General features: G+C 36.9%; 1 protein-coding gene across 2 annotated transcripts in view; it reads right to left on the bottom strand.

The window, feature by feature from the left end:
- The window catches only part of PJA2 (praja ring finger ubiquitin ligase 2), a 74,544-nt gene that overhangs the window by 23,449 nt on the left and 35,787 nt on the right, over window positions 1–15,308 (bottom strand). For both annotated transcript variants that reach the window (XM_010380194.2, XM_030927207.1), the window contains exons 5-6: window positions 8,467–8,652; window positions 2,379–2,561 (exon numbers count right to left, since the gene is read on the bottom strand). In XM_010380194.2, coding sequence (XP_010378496.1) covers window positions 2,379–2,561; window positions 8,467–8,652 — 369 coding nt within the window. The remainder of the gene's footprint in view (window positions 1–2,378; window positions 2,562–8,466; window positions 8,653–15,308) is intronic.

Genomic DNA, 15,308 nt, shown 5'->3' with positions numbered 1-15,308 from the left:
ACGTGTGCCAAAGTTTGACTTCAGAGACAAGAACTGCTGCTCTTTGCCATGGCTTTACCCATAGCATGCTATTTTAATATGGAAATGAAACCACATTTTCACCTTATCAACCTTTAGACATTGCCACATAAATTAATGTAGTATCATATAAGCAAATAATGAGGTGTGGACATACAGCAACCTTCAAAATTTGTGTCTTAAAATTAATGCTAAAATGTTTCTATAATTAAAAAAAAAAAAAACTACTTTGAAGCTCTGTATATTTTTGGACCATTAGTAAGGTTTCTAAAACCTTAACACAACAGCCATGTCTAGAAAGATCATCAGTGAACTAGAACCTAAAGTAATAGTTTCTCAAATTTAAGTTCAAATTATATTCAGAGGCTGGGCATGGTGGCTCACACCTGTAATCCCAGCACTCTGGGAGGCCAAGGAGGGCAGATCACTTGAGGTCAGCAGTTTGAGACCAGCCTGGGCAACAATGTGAAACCCTGTCTGTACTGAAAATATAAAAATTAGCTGGATGTGGTGGCAGGCGCCTGTAATTCCAGCTACTTGGGAGGCTGGGGCAAGAAAATCACTTGAACCTGAGAGGCGGAGGTTGCAGTGAGCCGAGATCACACCACTGCATTCCAGCCTGGGCAACAGAACGAGACTCCATCTCAAACAAACAAATTATATTCAGCAAAAACTTCCATTATTCTTTCAAATTTTTAGGTAAAACAACCTTTTTGGAAGTTATTTGGAAATATGTATCCATACCTTGAAAAATACTACGTATCTCAGTAATGTCACTTTCAATGATTTGTCCTAAAGGAAAAACCAGACGTATAGAAAAACTTTTATGCAGGATGGGGAAGAAAAAGCTCACTGCACTATTTCAATGAGTCAATAATCCGTTAAATCTTAGTGCCCCTATAGGAAGGAGCATCTTCGTAACAGAGCTGTAAAACAATTATTTTTAGAGTCTTGAAAATGTGCAACAGAAAAAATTCCTTCATATGAAACCATAATTGTCTCCCAACATGCATAGATGATGCTAAACAAATGATTCTTTCAACTGCTGAACACTTTGAGGAATTACTTTGCATAATGGAGACAGAAGACTTCCGAATTAATAAGGAGTGCAGTAAAAAGGCAATGGGGAGACAGAGAGGAAGGAAAAGAGAGAAGCATCAAGATCAGCAAGACTGGGACTAGGTAAAGCGGCTTATTCTCCATAACGTATGGGAAGCCAGAAAATGTGTTTTAAAGTATGAGAATGTTTAAGGTAGAATTACAAATTGCATGGCTGTAATGAAATACCATTTCTACTTCCCCAAAATGGTGATAAAAGTCTGTTCTCCACACATTTTTCCCCCCTTGGGAAGTAAGAATAGGAAAGGGCAAGGAAGATCTCAAGATGTTCAGTTTCCCATCTGGAACAATCTGGAGAAGTACAGAGAAGTAGCTAGCACACACAGAAAGAAAAATTAAAGACACAAAAGAGGGCTTAAAACATATGTTCCGGAAACCTGAAGAGATTCAGGAGATATACCTGAGTTTTTTCTTATTTATTTTTCTGAATTTTCTGTGAAGGAATTTTAACTGGAAAAACACAAAATTCTTAAAAATATATTTGTACAGAGAAAGAAACAAGGGTGAGTACATCAAGATATCTTTTTTGCCCCAGAAAAAGTAAAAAAAAGGGGATCAGTTAGGACACCCTTTCTACATCTCAATAGCTACCTGCTTTCAGTGGACTATTACACACTTTAAAGACACTATAAACCAAAACAGTTAAATTCTGAGCATTGTATCATAAGTAGTAACAATTCCAGAATACAATTCACTTATATGTTACTTTCATTTGAAGCTGACTATTCTTTGTCAAGCATAAAGTAAATTAAATGCTTTCAACATCTCCTGGAAAGTAATATTTTATCTTCCATATTTTACATACAGAGAAGGAAAAGGAAGAACAGGGAAGGAAAACTATTCTTACAGTTTTCTGATTCAACCACAGGTTTTAAAATTCAAGTGGTATTCATTAAGAAGCTATTTTTGAAAGAATTATGCTAAGTGCTACAGGGCATACAAAGCAAAATTTTAAAAGTCAGAAATCTAAAACTCAAAAAATGTGTATAAGTAACTAGGATATAAGGTGAGTTTCAAGAGAGCTAAAGGTCAAAGGAAGAGGTCACTCACTGGAGGAAGTAGGAAAGGGTCCAAGTAGGAAGGAACATTTGAAATGAGCTTTGAAGAAGAGGAGAACTAACAGATGGGAAAAATTAGAATATTTCTTAGCTAGCAGAGATTTAATTTTCATAATTTAGAATCATGAACTCATTCAACTCAAAGAGTCTAATTAAGTATCCTAATAAAATCATGCTACATACCTCCAATCCACATCTAAGTCTTCACTCACACTGGAGTCATCCTCCAGGTTATTGTTACCATCCAACATGAAAGCTGGCTGTGCAAATTCATTGGCAGGTTCATTTCCCTCATCACTGCTGCTTTCATTGACTTCATTGTACTGTAACCAAGGAATTTCTCCCTCTTCCAAGGATGTCTGTTCCCTAGTACAAACATTTTAAAGGAAGAAAAAAATATTATTTTAAAACATACCATAACACTGTCTTTAATTCTATTCCATGCAAGTGGATTATGTTGAGTTCTAAGCTCTTGGTACTTTTATAAATCTAAAAAACTGTCTTCCTTAACTGCAGAATTATGTAAAAAAGGAAAGAAATTAGTTATAGGGTCATATGTCTACAGAAATAGTTCCTAATTACATAGGAACGTATTTATTTTACAAATTATCTATGCTCTGTTTTCTCCTTCTGTAGGAGAAACATAAGAAAAATCCATCCCTGACTATTTGAATTTTAAAACACTGCTCTTGAGTACTTTCCCTTCACAGTTAAAATCTGAATTCCTTAACCTGGCCTTCAAATCCTTACATAACACATTCTTTCTGCTCAGCCCACTTCTCCAACAGCATCTCTCATCACTCTTCCCCCAGCTACTAGGCTCCTACTGTTCTTTCTACTTTTGCAACACATGGAGATCATTTCTACCTTGGGGCCATTTCCTCTACCTAAAATGTTCTTGCACTGAATGTTTACCTTGCTACTTTCTTTCTGATGTTCATGTCAGATTATAAGTCACCTACTCAGGGAGGCCTGTCTTGAACATTCAAACAGCTCTCCAGTTACTGACTACCACATAACTCTGCTTATTTAAATTATAAAATTTATTTTTGCTTAACATTTTCTTATTTGTTTACTGTCAGTCTACTCCTAATAGAAACTAACTAAACAGGAACAGAGACACACAAATCAATGGTACAGATCAAGAAAATAAGGAGGAGATAAAGGAAGCATTTCAAAACAGGAAGAAAAAAAAGGACTCCATAGGCTAGGTACAGTGGCTCACCCCTATAATCCCAGCACTTTGGGAGTCCGAGGCAGGCAGATCACTTGAGGCCAGGAGTTTGAGACCAGCCTGGACAACATAGTGAAACGCTGTCTCTACTAAAAGTACAAAAAATTAGCTGGGTGAATGCCTAATTTCAGCTACTCAGGAAGCTGAGGCATGAGAATCACTTGAACTCAGAAGGCAGAAGTTGCAGTGAGCTGAGATCACACCACTGCACTCCAGCCTGGGCAACAGAGAGAGACTCTGTCTCAAAAAACAAAAAAGGACTCAACAACAAAATATATTGGGACAACTGCGTATTAGCCTGCAGGGAGGGAGGTTAAATCCCTTAAATAAACTTTAGCTATACTTTTTTGAAGTACATGTGCATATGCACCCCCACCCTCACTTAAACAATGAGTACCAGAGAGTCTTGAGAGAAAATTTTACAAAAATTTCAGTGTCATTCTAAGCATGATATAAAACCCTGAAGTCACAAACAGACTGATAAATTCTACAACGTTCACATTAAAGAAAACACTCATAGAAAAGTCAAAACACCAAAAATTTGGACACAAAACTCAAATTGAGAAAAGTGAACTACAATACAAGAGAGATAAAGGGCTTTTCCTTAATAAATGGAAGCTTAAAATGTAAAAACAAACCGTAAGAAAAACATCAATATATATCAACAGAAAGGAGGCAAAGGTTATATTTGGTTGGCAGAAAAGGAAATTCAAATAGCCCTTAAATATATAAAAAGACGCTCTGCCTCATTTATAATAAGCAAAATGCAAATTAAAACAACTAGGTTTCAACTATTAGCAAAAATAAAAAATTCTGATAATATCCTGTGTGTTGGTGAAACTTTGAAGAAAGGCAACCCATATAGTGTTGGTAAGAAAGTGACAAATTTAAGTTCTTTGTAGGGAAACCTGGCAATAGCTATAGATTAGGTTTATGCATACTCACTGACCTAGTGGTTTGGCTTCCAGTTATTTCTCCTGAACAAGTATGTACAATGTTTTTTTTTTTCTTCAGCATTACTTACAATAACCAAAACTGTCCACCAAATGAAACTGGTATACCCATGTAGCATTATACAGTAAGTCCTCACTTAACTTTATAGACAGCTTCTTAGAAACTGTGACTTTAAGCAAAACAAGGTAGTACTATGCAGATTTTTTTTTTTTTTTTTTTTTTTGAGACGGAGTCTCGTTCTGTCACCCAGGCTGGAGTGCTGTGGCCGGATCTCAGCTCACTGCAAGCTCCGCCTCCCGGGTTCACGCCATTCTCCTGCCTCAGCCTCCCGGGTAGCTGGGACTACAGGCGCCGCCACCTCGCCCGGCTAGTTTTTTGTAGTTTTTTTTTTTTTTTAGTAGAGACGGGGTTTCACCGTGTTAGCCAGGATGGTCTCGATCTCCTGTCCTCGTGATCCGCCCGTCTCGGCCTCCCGAAGTGCTGGGATTACAGGCTTGAGCCACCGCGCCCGGCCGATTTTTTTTTTTTAAATTATACTTTAAGTTCTAGGGTACATGTGCATAACGTGCAGGTTTGTTACATATGTATACTTGTGCCATGTTGGTGTGCTGCACCCATCAACTCGTCAGCACCCATCAATTCATCATTTATATCAGGTATAACTCCCAATGCAATCCCTCCCCCCTCCCCCCTCCCCATGATAGGCCCCGATGTGTGATGTTCCCCTTCCCGAGTCCAGGTGATCTCATTGTTCAGTTCCCACCTATGAGTGAGAACATGCGGTGTTTGGTTTTCTGTTCTTGTGATAGTTTGCTAAGAATGATGGTTTCCAGCTGCATCCATGTCCCTACAAAGGACGCAAACTCATCCTTTTTTATGGCTGCATAGTATTCCATGGTGTATATGTGCCACATTTTCTGAATCCAGTCTGTCACAGATGGACATTTGGGTTGATTCCAAGTCTTTGCTATTGTGAATAGTGCCGCAATAAACATACATGTGCATGTGTCTTTATAGCAGCATGATTTATAATCCTTTGGGTATATACCCAGTAGTGGGATGGCTGGGTCATATGGTACATCTAGTTCTAGATCCTTGAGGAATTGCCATACTGTTTTCCATAATGGTTGAACTAGTTTACAATCCCACCAACAGTGTAAAAGTGTTCCTATTTCTCCACATCCTCTCCAACACCTGTTGTTTCCTGCCTTTTGAATGACTGCCATTCTAACTGGTGCTGAGATGGTATCTCATTGTGGTTTTGATTTGCATTTCTCTGATGGCGAGTGATGATGAGCATTTTTTCATGTTAAACTAAAGAGCTTCTGCACAGCAAAATAAACTACCATCAGAGTGAACAGGCAACCTACAGAATGGGAGAAAATTTTTGCAATCTACTCATCCGACAAAGGGCTAATATCCAGCATCTACAAATAACTCAAACAAATATACAAGAAAAAAACAACCCCATCAAAAAGTGGGCAAAGGATATGAACAGACATTTCTCAAAAGAAGACATTTATGCAGATTTTTAAAAATAAAGGAAATCTACATGCATGAATATTAAACAATCTAAAAAACAGATCTATAAACAAAACAAATAACAAAAGCAAGGTGTACACACATGTCTACACAATGTGCTACCGGCTGTATAAAAAAAATGAAATGGAATGTGTACACATATATGCTTTTATGTGTATAGAAGATCTTTAGAAGTTCAAAAAGGAAGCTGGTTATAATGGCTTTAAATAAAATCTAGGTTAGAAAAAATAAATATGTAATCATAGATTCATCAAAACAAGGCTGCTAGCTCTAAGAGAAAGTCTAAGGATGAAAAATGTGTGAGTAAAACCATAATTTGGCACTATAATAACGTAAAAGACTAATTTTGAAAAACTGGGCTTCTTAAATTACCAACATTCAATATCTCTGCTCTTGCTTTTTCTTTTGCATAGAAAGTTCTTTCTGAACCCTAATTCTCATCTTTAAGAACTCAGCTCAAAAGTCAATTCCAAAGAGATGTCGTCCCTGACCACTCTAATTAATATCTTCATTATTTACCTTCTTTCACATTACTGTTTTATTCCTTTCACAGTAATCATCACAGTGTGTAATGTACTGGGTTTGTATCTTGGTGATCATCTGCCTTTCCTACGACAATGTAAGCTTCATGAAAGAATGTTATTTGTCTTGTTTACTGATACAACTCTAATATCCAAAACAATGCCTGGCACAAAGTAAATGCTCAATAAATATTTGCTGAGTGAATAATTACTAACACAAATGACATATGAATAATTTATACTTAGTAAACTAAACTAACAGTGATTAAAGGCAATCAAATATAAAATCATGAGGCCAGGCGTGGTGGCTCACGCCTATAATCCCAGCCCTTTGGGAGGCCAAGGCAGGCAGATCACCTGAGGTCAGGAGTTCAAGACCAGCCTGGCCAACATGGTGAAACCCCGTCTCTACTAAAAATACAAAAATTAGCCAGGCATGATGGTGGGTACCTGTAGTCCCAGCTACTCAGGAGGCTGAGGCAGGAGAATCACCTGAACCTGAGAGATGGAGGTTGCAGTGAGCCGAGATCGTTACCACTGCACTACGGCCTGGGCAACAGAGAGCAAGACTTTCTCTCTCTCTCTCTCTCTCTCTCTATATATATATATGTGTGTGTGTGTGTGTGTGTGTGTGTGTGTGTGTGTGTGTGTGTGTATCTCATGAAGAAGAAAGAAGTGCCACCTCAACCTAACACTGTCAAAACCAATTATGTTTGTGAATTTCTTTCTTTATAGATTTTTCTATATATTTTATTTCTAGATTTTCTTACAGGATTAATCTCAAGCTGAAAATGTATATGCTTCGAGAAGTACAAGTTTTACTATTAGTCTAGACTGAAAAAGTTCTTTTCCTAAAAAAAAAAAAACAAAAAAACATAATTTACCAAAATAGTTCCCATGAGAGACTAAGAATTAGGATCAATTATCATAGAAAAAATTATCATCAAAAAGATATTCTCCTACAATAAAACATGGTTTCACAAGTTTAACAAACTTTAAAGGAACAAGTAAACTAAGCAACAGATGCAAAGGACAGAAAAAGAAAAAGAAAAGCATAAACATTCTTTTAGCAAAGCAAGTACCAAACTGATATTGAAACAAAAAACTAAAAGACAATTTGCATCTAGGAATCTCAATATAAAAATCCCATGTAAAATATTAGAATCCAGCAGCTCATTAAAATAACAATAAACCATGACTGTGATCAGATTTGGTTTATTTCAAGGAGCAAGGGAAGTTGAATATTAGCAAATCTAATTATAGAATAATTCCTCATGATCAGGGCAAAAGTGAAAAATCATCATGATAATTTTCATTGATGCTAAAAAGACTTTAATAAAATTCAACAAACATTCTTGCTAGAAACCCATAAAATAATAAAAGGTTGGAAGACAGCTACACCCATTCATTTACATCTTGTCTATGGCTACTTTTATACTGCAACAGTAGAGGTGAGTAGCTGCAACACAGACTGAACACAAAGCCATGAATATTTATTATCTAGTCCTTCATGGTATGTTTGACAACCCTTATAGTACTAGAGCTTTCCCATTAAAATGAGGAAAGAACAAAAATGTTAACCATCAATCACTGATATTTTGGAGAGATCATACAATGCAATTAGACAAGATTATGAACACTAGCTTTTGCAACTAACTTTCTCCATTTCTGTGAATGAATCACTGATTTCCCTCGAGGCTGTCCTTTCTCCCTTAAGCAATGACAGTACTAATTTACCCATTCCTAACTTAACCAAAATGACATTTTAGGTGCCCAACTTCTCTTATTAAAGCAAAGTGGAGACATACATTGTGTCTTAATAGAGGATACTGAAATTATCAGTGTTTTCAACTTAATTGTTCTTTTTAAAACACCAAAAGCATAATGAAAAAAATCAGGGGGTCCTATTGGTTCTACATAAGGCTTATAAATACAATTAATGGCATATCCAACATTTGAATGTGATATATACCACTCTTGTACAATATACAAAAAAAAAATCTCACTGTTCTCAGCATACCCTTCCTGAAGAGATAATTCTTGGTTTTCTTCTTCAGGGCCACTGCTATCACTCTGTAGCTCAGGTTCATTCTCATCTTTTCCTGGCAGAGTCTCCCAGCTTTCATCACTTGAGGACTGATCTTTTTCTGTACCAGAAAATCGATGAGGCAAAGAAGCAGACCATTCCCCATCACTGCATTCAGAACTGCAAATCAGAAGAGAAATAAACTATCATTATGTGTTCAGTTATTTTTATCATTTGGGGTGTTAACTAGATGATACAGTTTGGATCTGTGTTCCCACCAAATCTCATGTTGAACTGTAATCTGAAATGTTGGAGATGGGGCCTGGTGGGAGGTTACTGGATCATGGGGGTGGATCCTTCATGAAGAGTTTAGCATTATCCCCTTGGTACTGTTCTTGTGATAGTGACTGAGTTTTCACCAGATCTGGTTGTTTAAAAGTGTGTGGCACCTCCCCCCTCACTCTTTCTTGCACCTGCTCCTGCCAAGTGAGAAGTCTTGTTCCTCCTCTGCCTTCCACCATGATTGGAAGATTCCTGAGGCCCCCCCAGAAGCAGAAGCCACTATGCTTCCTGTACAGTCTGCTGAACTGTGAGCCAATTAAACCTCTTTTCTTTATAAATTACCCAGTCTCAGGTGTTTGTTTATAGCAATGCACGGATGAACTAACACACCCGACATCATGGTATAGAGTGGAGTGCTGATGCCACACATGCTTCGTTAGGTGTTAATTCAATCTTTAGACTATTAAACAAATAAATGCATGCAGCAGTGTGACTCTTTGAAAAGAATATGGCACATGGCAAGTTATGGAACATATCACTTTACTTTTTCTTTCACTACATCCATGGTACCTAGATAGGGGCTTGTCATATTTTAGACATATTTCTAAATAAACTTTTAAGTACAATTTGGTAATCTTAAATGCTACCTGGAATAAATGTAAGTAGACTTACTGCATATCTAATATGATTATAACAACTTTCAAATTATAGTGATAACTAATGACATATTTTCTATGAATAAATTTCTACTATTACCATGTAATAAAAAGTTAACTGTCTTTTTCCTTCCTTTTTCCCAAAGAACTTTTAAAGAAGTGACATTCAAATGCATAAAAAGCAGTACTGGCAAAGCTTTACTGTCCTTAGGTAGGACTGTGAATACGAAGTAAGTTTCAGTTCAGGCCGGGCATGGTGGCTCATGCCTATAATCCCAGCACTTTGGGAGGCTGAGGTGGGCGGATCACCTGAGGTCGGGAGTTTGAGAGCAGCCTGACCAACATAGAGAAACCCCGTCTCTACTAACAATACAAAATTAGCCGGGCGTGGTGGTGCATGCCTGTAATCCCAGCTACTCGGGAGGCTGAGGCAGAAGAACCACTTGAACTTGGGAGGTAGAGGTTGCGGTGAGCCGAGATTGCGTCATCGTACTCCAGCCTGGGCAATAGGAGTGAAACTCCCTCTCAAAAAAAAAAAAAAAAAAAAAAAAAAAAAAAAAGCACAGAAAATTACTTTTTTACACTTAGCTTTAGTCAACTTGGTTACATTTAACTACTCTTAGTTTTTAAAGGATTAGTCATCTTATAACTACCAAAGGCTAAAATATTACTTATCAGTGTTGAAAATAAGTCTTAAATGCCCCCTCCAACCATACCAACCATTCTGGTTAAGAATCTCCTCAAAGATTTCTCTATGTTCACTTGACTTGGAAAATCAAAAACAACAATTTTAGTTTACATTTTTGAAAGGAAGTGATAATTGGTAGGAAATTATATATTTTAAAATGATGATGATTATGTCATTAATATGCAGTTAGTGATTTCTTTTATTAACAGATACACTCAAAGATCAAGATGCTATTAACAAACAGCAGCACTAATCTAAGCTCTGAGAAGTTTAATAGAAGCAAAAATATAAAATCAATTGCCAATTTCCAGTAAACAATGGATGGCAGGGCACTAACATCCCGGAGAAGGAAAGGTATAAAACCTAGGCATAGCAACTAAAAGGTGTTCTTTCAGCTGGGTCTAAGCCAAAGTTCCTTGTATTCTGTACAATTTTCTGTGAATCAAAGAATAATCTAATATAAACAATTTCTAGACTTATGTAAGTGTAAAAATCCAACACAGAAATTAGTTTTAAAGGAGCTTATTCAGCTAAGTTTTCTTGACTAAGAACCTTATAAAATTCAAAGCTACATTACCAACTCCTATTGTAATATGTCTTTAACAATTAGGGTAAGATTTCTACATAAATTTGTGGCAATTCCTAACATATATAAAAGAGAAGCTCATTTAAAAAAAAAGATTTCACTCAGAATATGATCCTGTCCAAAGAGGTAATGTAAAAAGTCCTCACTTTTCCATATTAATCAAATAACTCATGGAATATCTCTAAACTTCAATATAAGAGGAAAGTCTATGATCAATAATCAATAAGCCTATGTTATGGATTGGCAAACTACTACAGGCTTGGGTTCAAACCTGGCTCTGCTGTCTGTTTTTTAATGGTTTGTGAGCTAAAAACAGTTTTTACATGTTTATCTTTAATTCTGCCTCTTAGTCACCAAAGCCTAAAATATTTACCATCTGCTCCTTTAAGAAAAAGTTTCCAGACCCCAGGCCCATATCAGTATTACTCATGATACCTAACCCTCAATGCTAAGGAGACAACTTTTAAATGTATATCCCCAGTCAGCCCCAACCACTACACTAAGCTTTTCCTATCACTAACTACCCTCTAAGCATTTTAAGATTTTTCACCTTTCTTGTCAAAAATTCTATTATAAAATTCATCTGTCAGATGAATCCCTCTCTTGATTTGTTATCTTTTAATGTTATCACCATGCTCTCATTCTGGAAACACTTATTTTTTGACTCTTCACAAACTCCCCACATTCAAATCCTTTCTTACTTTCCATTCTTTCTCTGCACAATGGCTCTTATAGTCTAGCTCCTTTTTCTCCGTTTCTCCTAAAATGTAAAACCCTGGTTCAAATGCTTTTCTCCAAATTAGACCTATATAGTCAATTATTAATTGGTGTTCCTAAATTTAATTCCACTCCCTCAAAATGCATTCTGAATACTACCATCACTTCAATTTACATATCAAACAGTATGTTTACAGTATTACTCCAAAAAACCTTCAACAGCTCTTTTTCCCTAATGCTACTGCTTTAGTTTCACAAACAAGCCATTTGCCTATCACTCTCACAATTTTTGCAGCAGTTGCACATTTACCCTCTGTCTTAAGGTATGATAGTTGAGAATACAGGTCCTGAAGTCAGTTTGTCTGGATTTGAATCCACCACTTACTAGCTATGAAAACCTCTCTATGCCTTTATAGCCTCACATATCAGGTGAATAAAACAACAGTATTTAATAGTTCGCTGGGTTCATGTAAAGGGTATATGAGTTAATATATATAAAACATTTTAACAATGCCTGATAAATAATGAGCCACCAATAACTGTTAGCAAATCTTTTTTTAACATTTTTTTTTAAAACTCAAATACATTTAGTTAGGATAAGCAATAGCCATTAAGTCCTGGATTTGATGTGCTACCTATATTTTACTTTCCATTAACATGGATACATAATGATTAAAATTAAAAACACTGTCTGTGTACCACTTAATATATTTCACCCACTTTGGAAATAGTGGCCTATAGAATAAAAAGTTAAATGTCATTGAATAGCACTTATAATTTACTGCTATCTGATCCCAGTACTTACTTGCATCCAACTCATGAATGCTCTATTTCAAACAGTGTCCTTAAAGTGTGAACTTTCACTACAACCATTCGTCTTGCCATCAGGAACATCTTTACAATCACTTCACCTTTCCCCCACTTCCAGGCTCAGATCAGACTCTATTTCTTTCAAGACCTTCCTGTATAAAATCACTTATCTTGATTTTCAATTATTTCATGAACTAGACTTCTTGTTTACTCAGTGCAGCTCACTACAACACAGCTGCTTCTTTAACACTGCAATTATTTTTCATAATAGTGCAGAGAAATCAAAGGAAATGGGTACTGAGAAAAGACAAACGGATGTGGGAATCAGGAGGTCACCACTGACATTAAAGAATATAGGGCCGGGTGCGGTAGCTCACGCCTGTAATCCCAGCACTTTGGGAGGCCGAGGCAGGTGGATCACCTGAGGTTGGGAGTTTGAGACCAGCCTAAGCAACATGGAGAAATCTGGTCTCCACTAAAAATACAAAATTAGCTGGGTGTGGTGGCGGGCGCCTGTAATCCCAGCTACTCAGGAGGTTGAGGCAGGAGAATCGCTTGAACCTGGGAGGCGGAGGTTGTGGTGAGCTGAGATGGTGCCATTGCACTCCAGCCTTGGCAACTAGAGCAAGACTTTGAAATAAATAAATAAATAAATAAGAAAGAAAGAAAGAGAAATAAAATTAGCCAGGCATGGTGGTGCACACCTGTAGTCCCAGCTACTCAGCAGGCTGAGGCAGGAGAATCGCTTGAACCCAGGTGGCGGAGGTTGCAGTGAGCTGAGAGTGCACTGCTGCACTCCAGCCTAGGTGACAAAGCGAGACTCTATCTCAATAAAAAAGAATATAGAAACAATATTAGGAATTGGATTTCAAGACAGTAAGAAGAGTGGATAGTGACAGAATAGAGGCAGTGGGTATGGAAAACTTTTTCTTAAAACTCAGCGGTGGAAAAGAAAACACAAACAGGCAAATAACAGAGAGAGCAAGAAAAAGTAAAGGTTTTCTTCAAGATAGAGAAAAACTCAAGGTTGAGAGATAGAGGGAAGCAACCTATGAGTAAGGACAATTAGATGAAGTATCAGAAATCACTATAGGTACAGAATGAGAGGGGCTACCTCTCTTCATTGAAGAGGAAATTAAAAATACAAATAAATACTACTATCCCCTAATATGGAGAAGACGAAAATAAGAAAATCCACATTTATACATTTTTAACTTCTACAGGAAAACAAGAAACGAAGTTAACCACTAGGAGTGACAGGAGTACATGGAAGGAAAAACAAAAAGGGAAAAGATTTAAAAATCACTTTTTCACGCCTGTAATCCCAGCACTTTGGGAAGCCGAGGCAGGTGGATCACGACGTCAGGAGATCGAGACCATCCTGGCTAACACGGTGAAACCCCGTCTCTATTAAAAATACAAAAAATTAGCCAGGCGTGGTGGCGAGCGCCTGTAGTCCCAGCTACTCGGGAGGCTGAGGCAGGAGAATGGCATGAACCCGGGAGACGGAGCTAGCAGTGAGCCGAGATCGTGCCACTGCACTCCAGCCTGGGTGACAGAGTGAGACTCCGACTCAAATAAAAAAAAAAAAGAAAAAAAAAGAAAAAAAATCACTTTTTAAGAAGCAACAGAACAAATAGGACACAAAAATGATCATGGAATAGTGAAGATCCATTCATCCTAGATTTTAAAAGTGGGTGAGTGACACATTTAAAAGTTCTCAAAGTAAAAACTAAGTACTACTTTGATCTTCATATGATTCTTCACTGGTACTGACCCCTTTTAGCACTTAAAGTTGTATTTAAAATGCAGATGACTATAATTTACTCAAATGTTACACTGTACACACTTAATTGTGAGCTAAAAAAACTTCATATACAGAATGAAATTATAGACAAAATTTATGTACAAATCCTAGGCAGAAATAAGCTATGGAAACATAAAACCAACCAAAAGCAATCTCTCATTCCATAATTCCCCAAGGTACTTGTTAGTTTGTTCTTCCTGGCATTTATCATAGCCATAAGAAACTCAACTACATGGAGCCTAGGAAAAAGTGAAACTTTAAATATTTTGTTATCTGACATAATCTAAATATTTTGGAACTTTTACCACTATTAACACTGAACTGTAATGTCATACAGTGATACGAATGGATTATGTCCAAATATATAAGTCTGCTTAATTTCATTAATAAGGGCAAGAAGGCTATGATTTTTGAATTGTGCCTGCCTTTTGTCACTTTCTGGTCTTTTTCCTTAATATCAGGATATTGTAATCCCATGAACTCCCTAGCATATCTGCAGAACAAACACATTTACACCTAATGTGCTCCTTCCAAACTTCTATGAACTTGAAAACAAGATAAAAAGGTTTGCTAAAATGTCAGCGCATGTGCTTTAAGATCCGTGCCTTAGCTGCATATAGATGTTTTATTTGCTGTGGGTAGTACCAAGTTCTCAGAGAAACTCTTTCTTTGTGGCTTTCAAGTAACCTACACAGAACAGGAAAGGTACTTAATCAAATATGTATATTTTGTCTTCTTCATAAAGCTAGTGAACGTTGTGGGAACAGGGACCATTACGATTTGCATTAACAGGGCACCTGGAACAAAGTCTGGCACTTAAGAAGATTTCAACAAATCTTTTAATGTATCATATCAAAGTCAACTAAATGGCTAATAATCATTTTATTTCCCAACAACTTCAACAAAATATGTTGTCCCGACATTGTACCTTAAGTAAGGTTTTTTAATTTTAAGCAAAGTTAAGTCCTAAGAACACAAAAATTCTGCAAGAAACCCCAAGTGCTATAAGGAATGGTCAGTAGATGGCCTGCCTCTCTTCAAAGCACTTAGGCCCAAGGTTAAGATGTGCTAGTATTGCTGAAAGGTTTTTTTAAACTCAAGATCTTGTCGTCAAACAGCTACTAAACTTCTCAGGGTGTATTTCAAAAGAGCAGGGTACTAACCTTAGCTCTTTGGTCTAATTCTAAGTCTGGTAATTATATGCTGCCTATTAAAATTCCCCTTGGAGTCCTAATTTAATAAGGTGGGGCTCAATTCCTGTCAAACAGCTCAGAGCAATGCTACTGGCTG

The sequence above is a fragment of the Rhinopithecus roxellana genome, chromosome 3 (assembly GCF_007565055.1).
Source record: "Rhinopithecus roxellana isolate Shanxi Qingling chromosome 3, ASM756505v1, whole genome shotgun sequence".
Taxonomy (NCBI): Eukaryota; Metazoa; Chordata; class Mammalia; order Primates; family Cercopithecidae; genus Rhinopithecus; species Rhinopithecus roxellana.
This window is presented reverse-complemented; position numbering and strand designations above follow the sequence as displayed.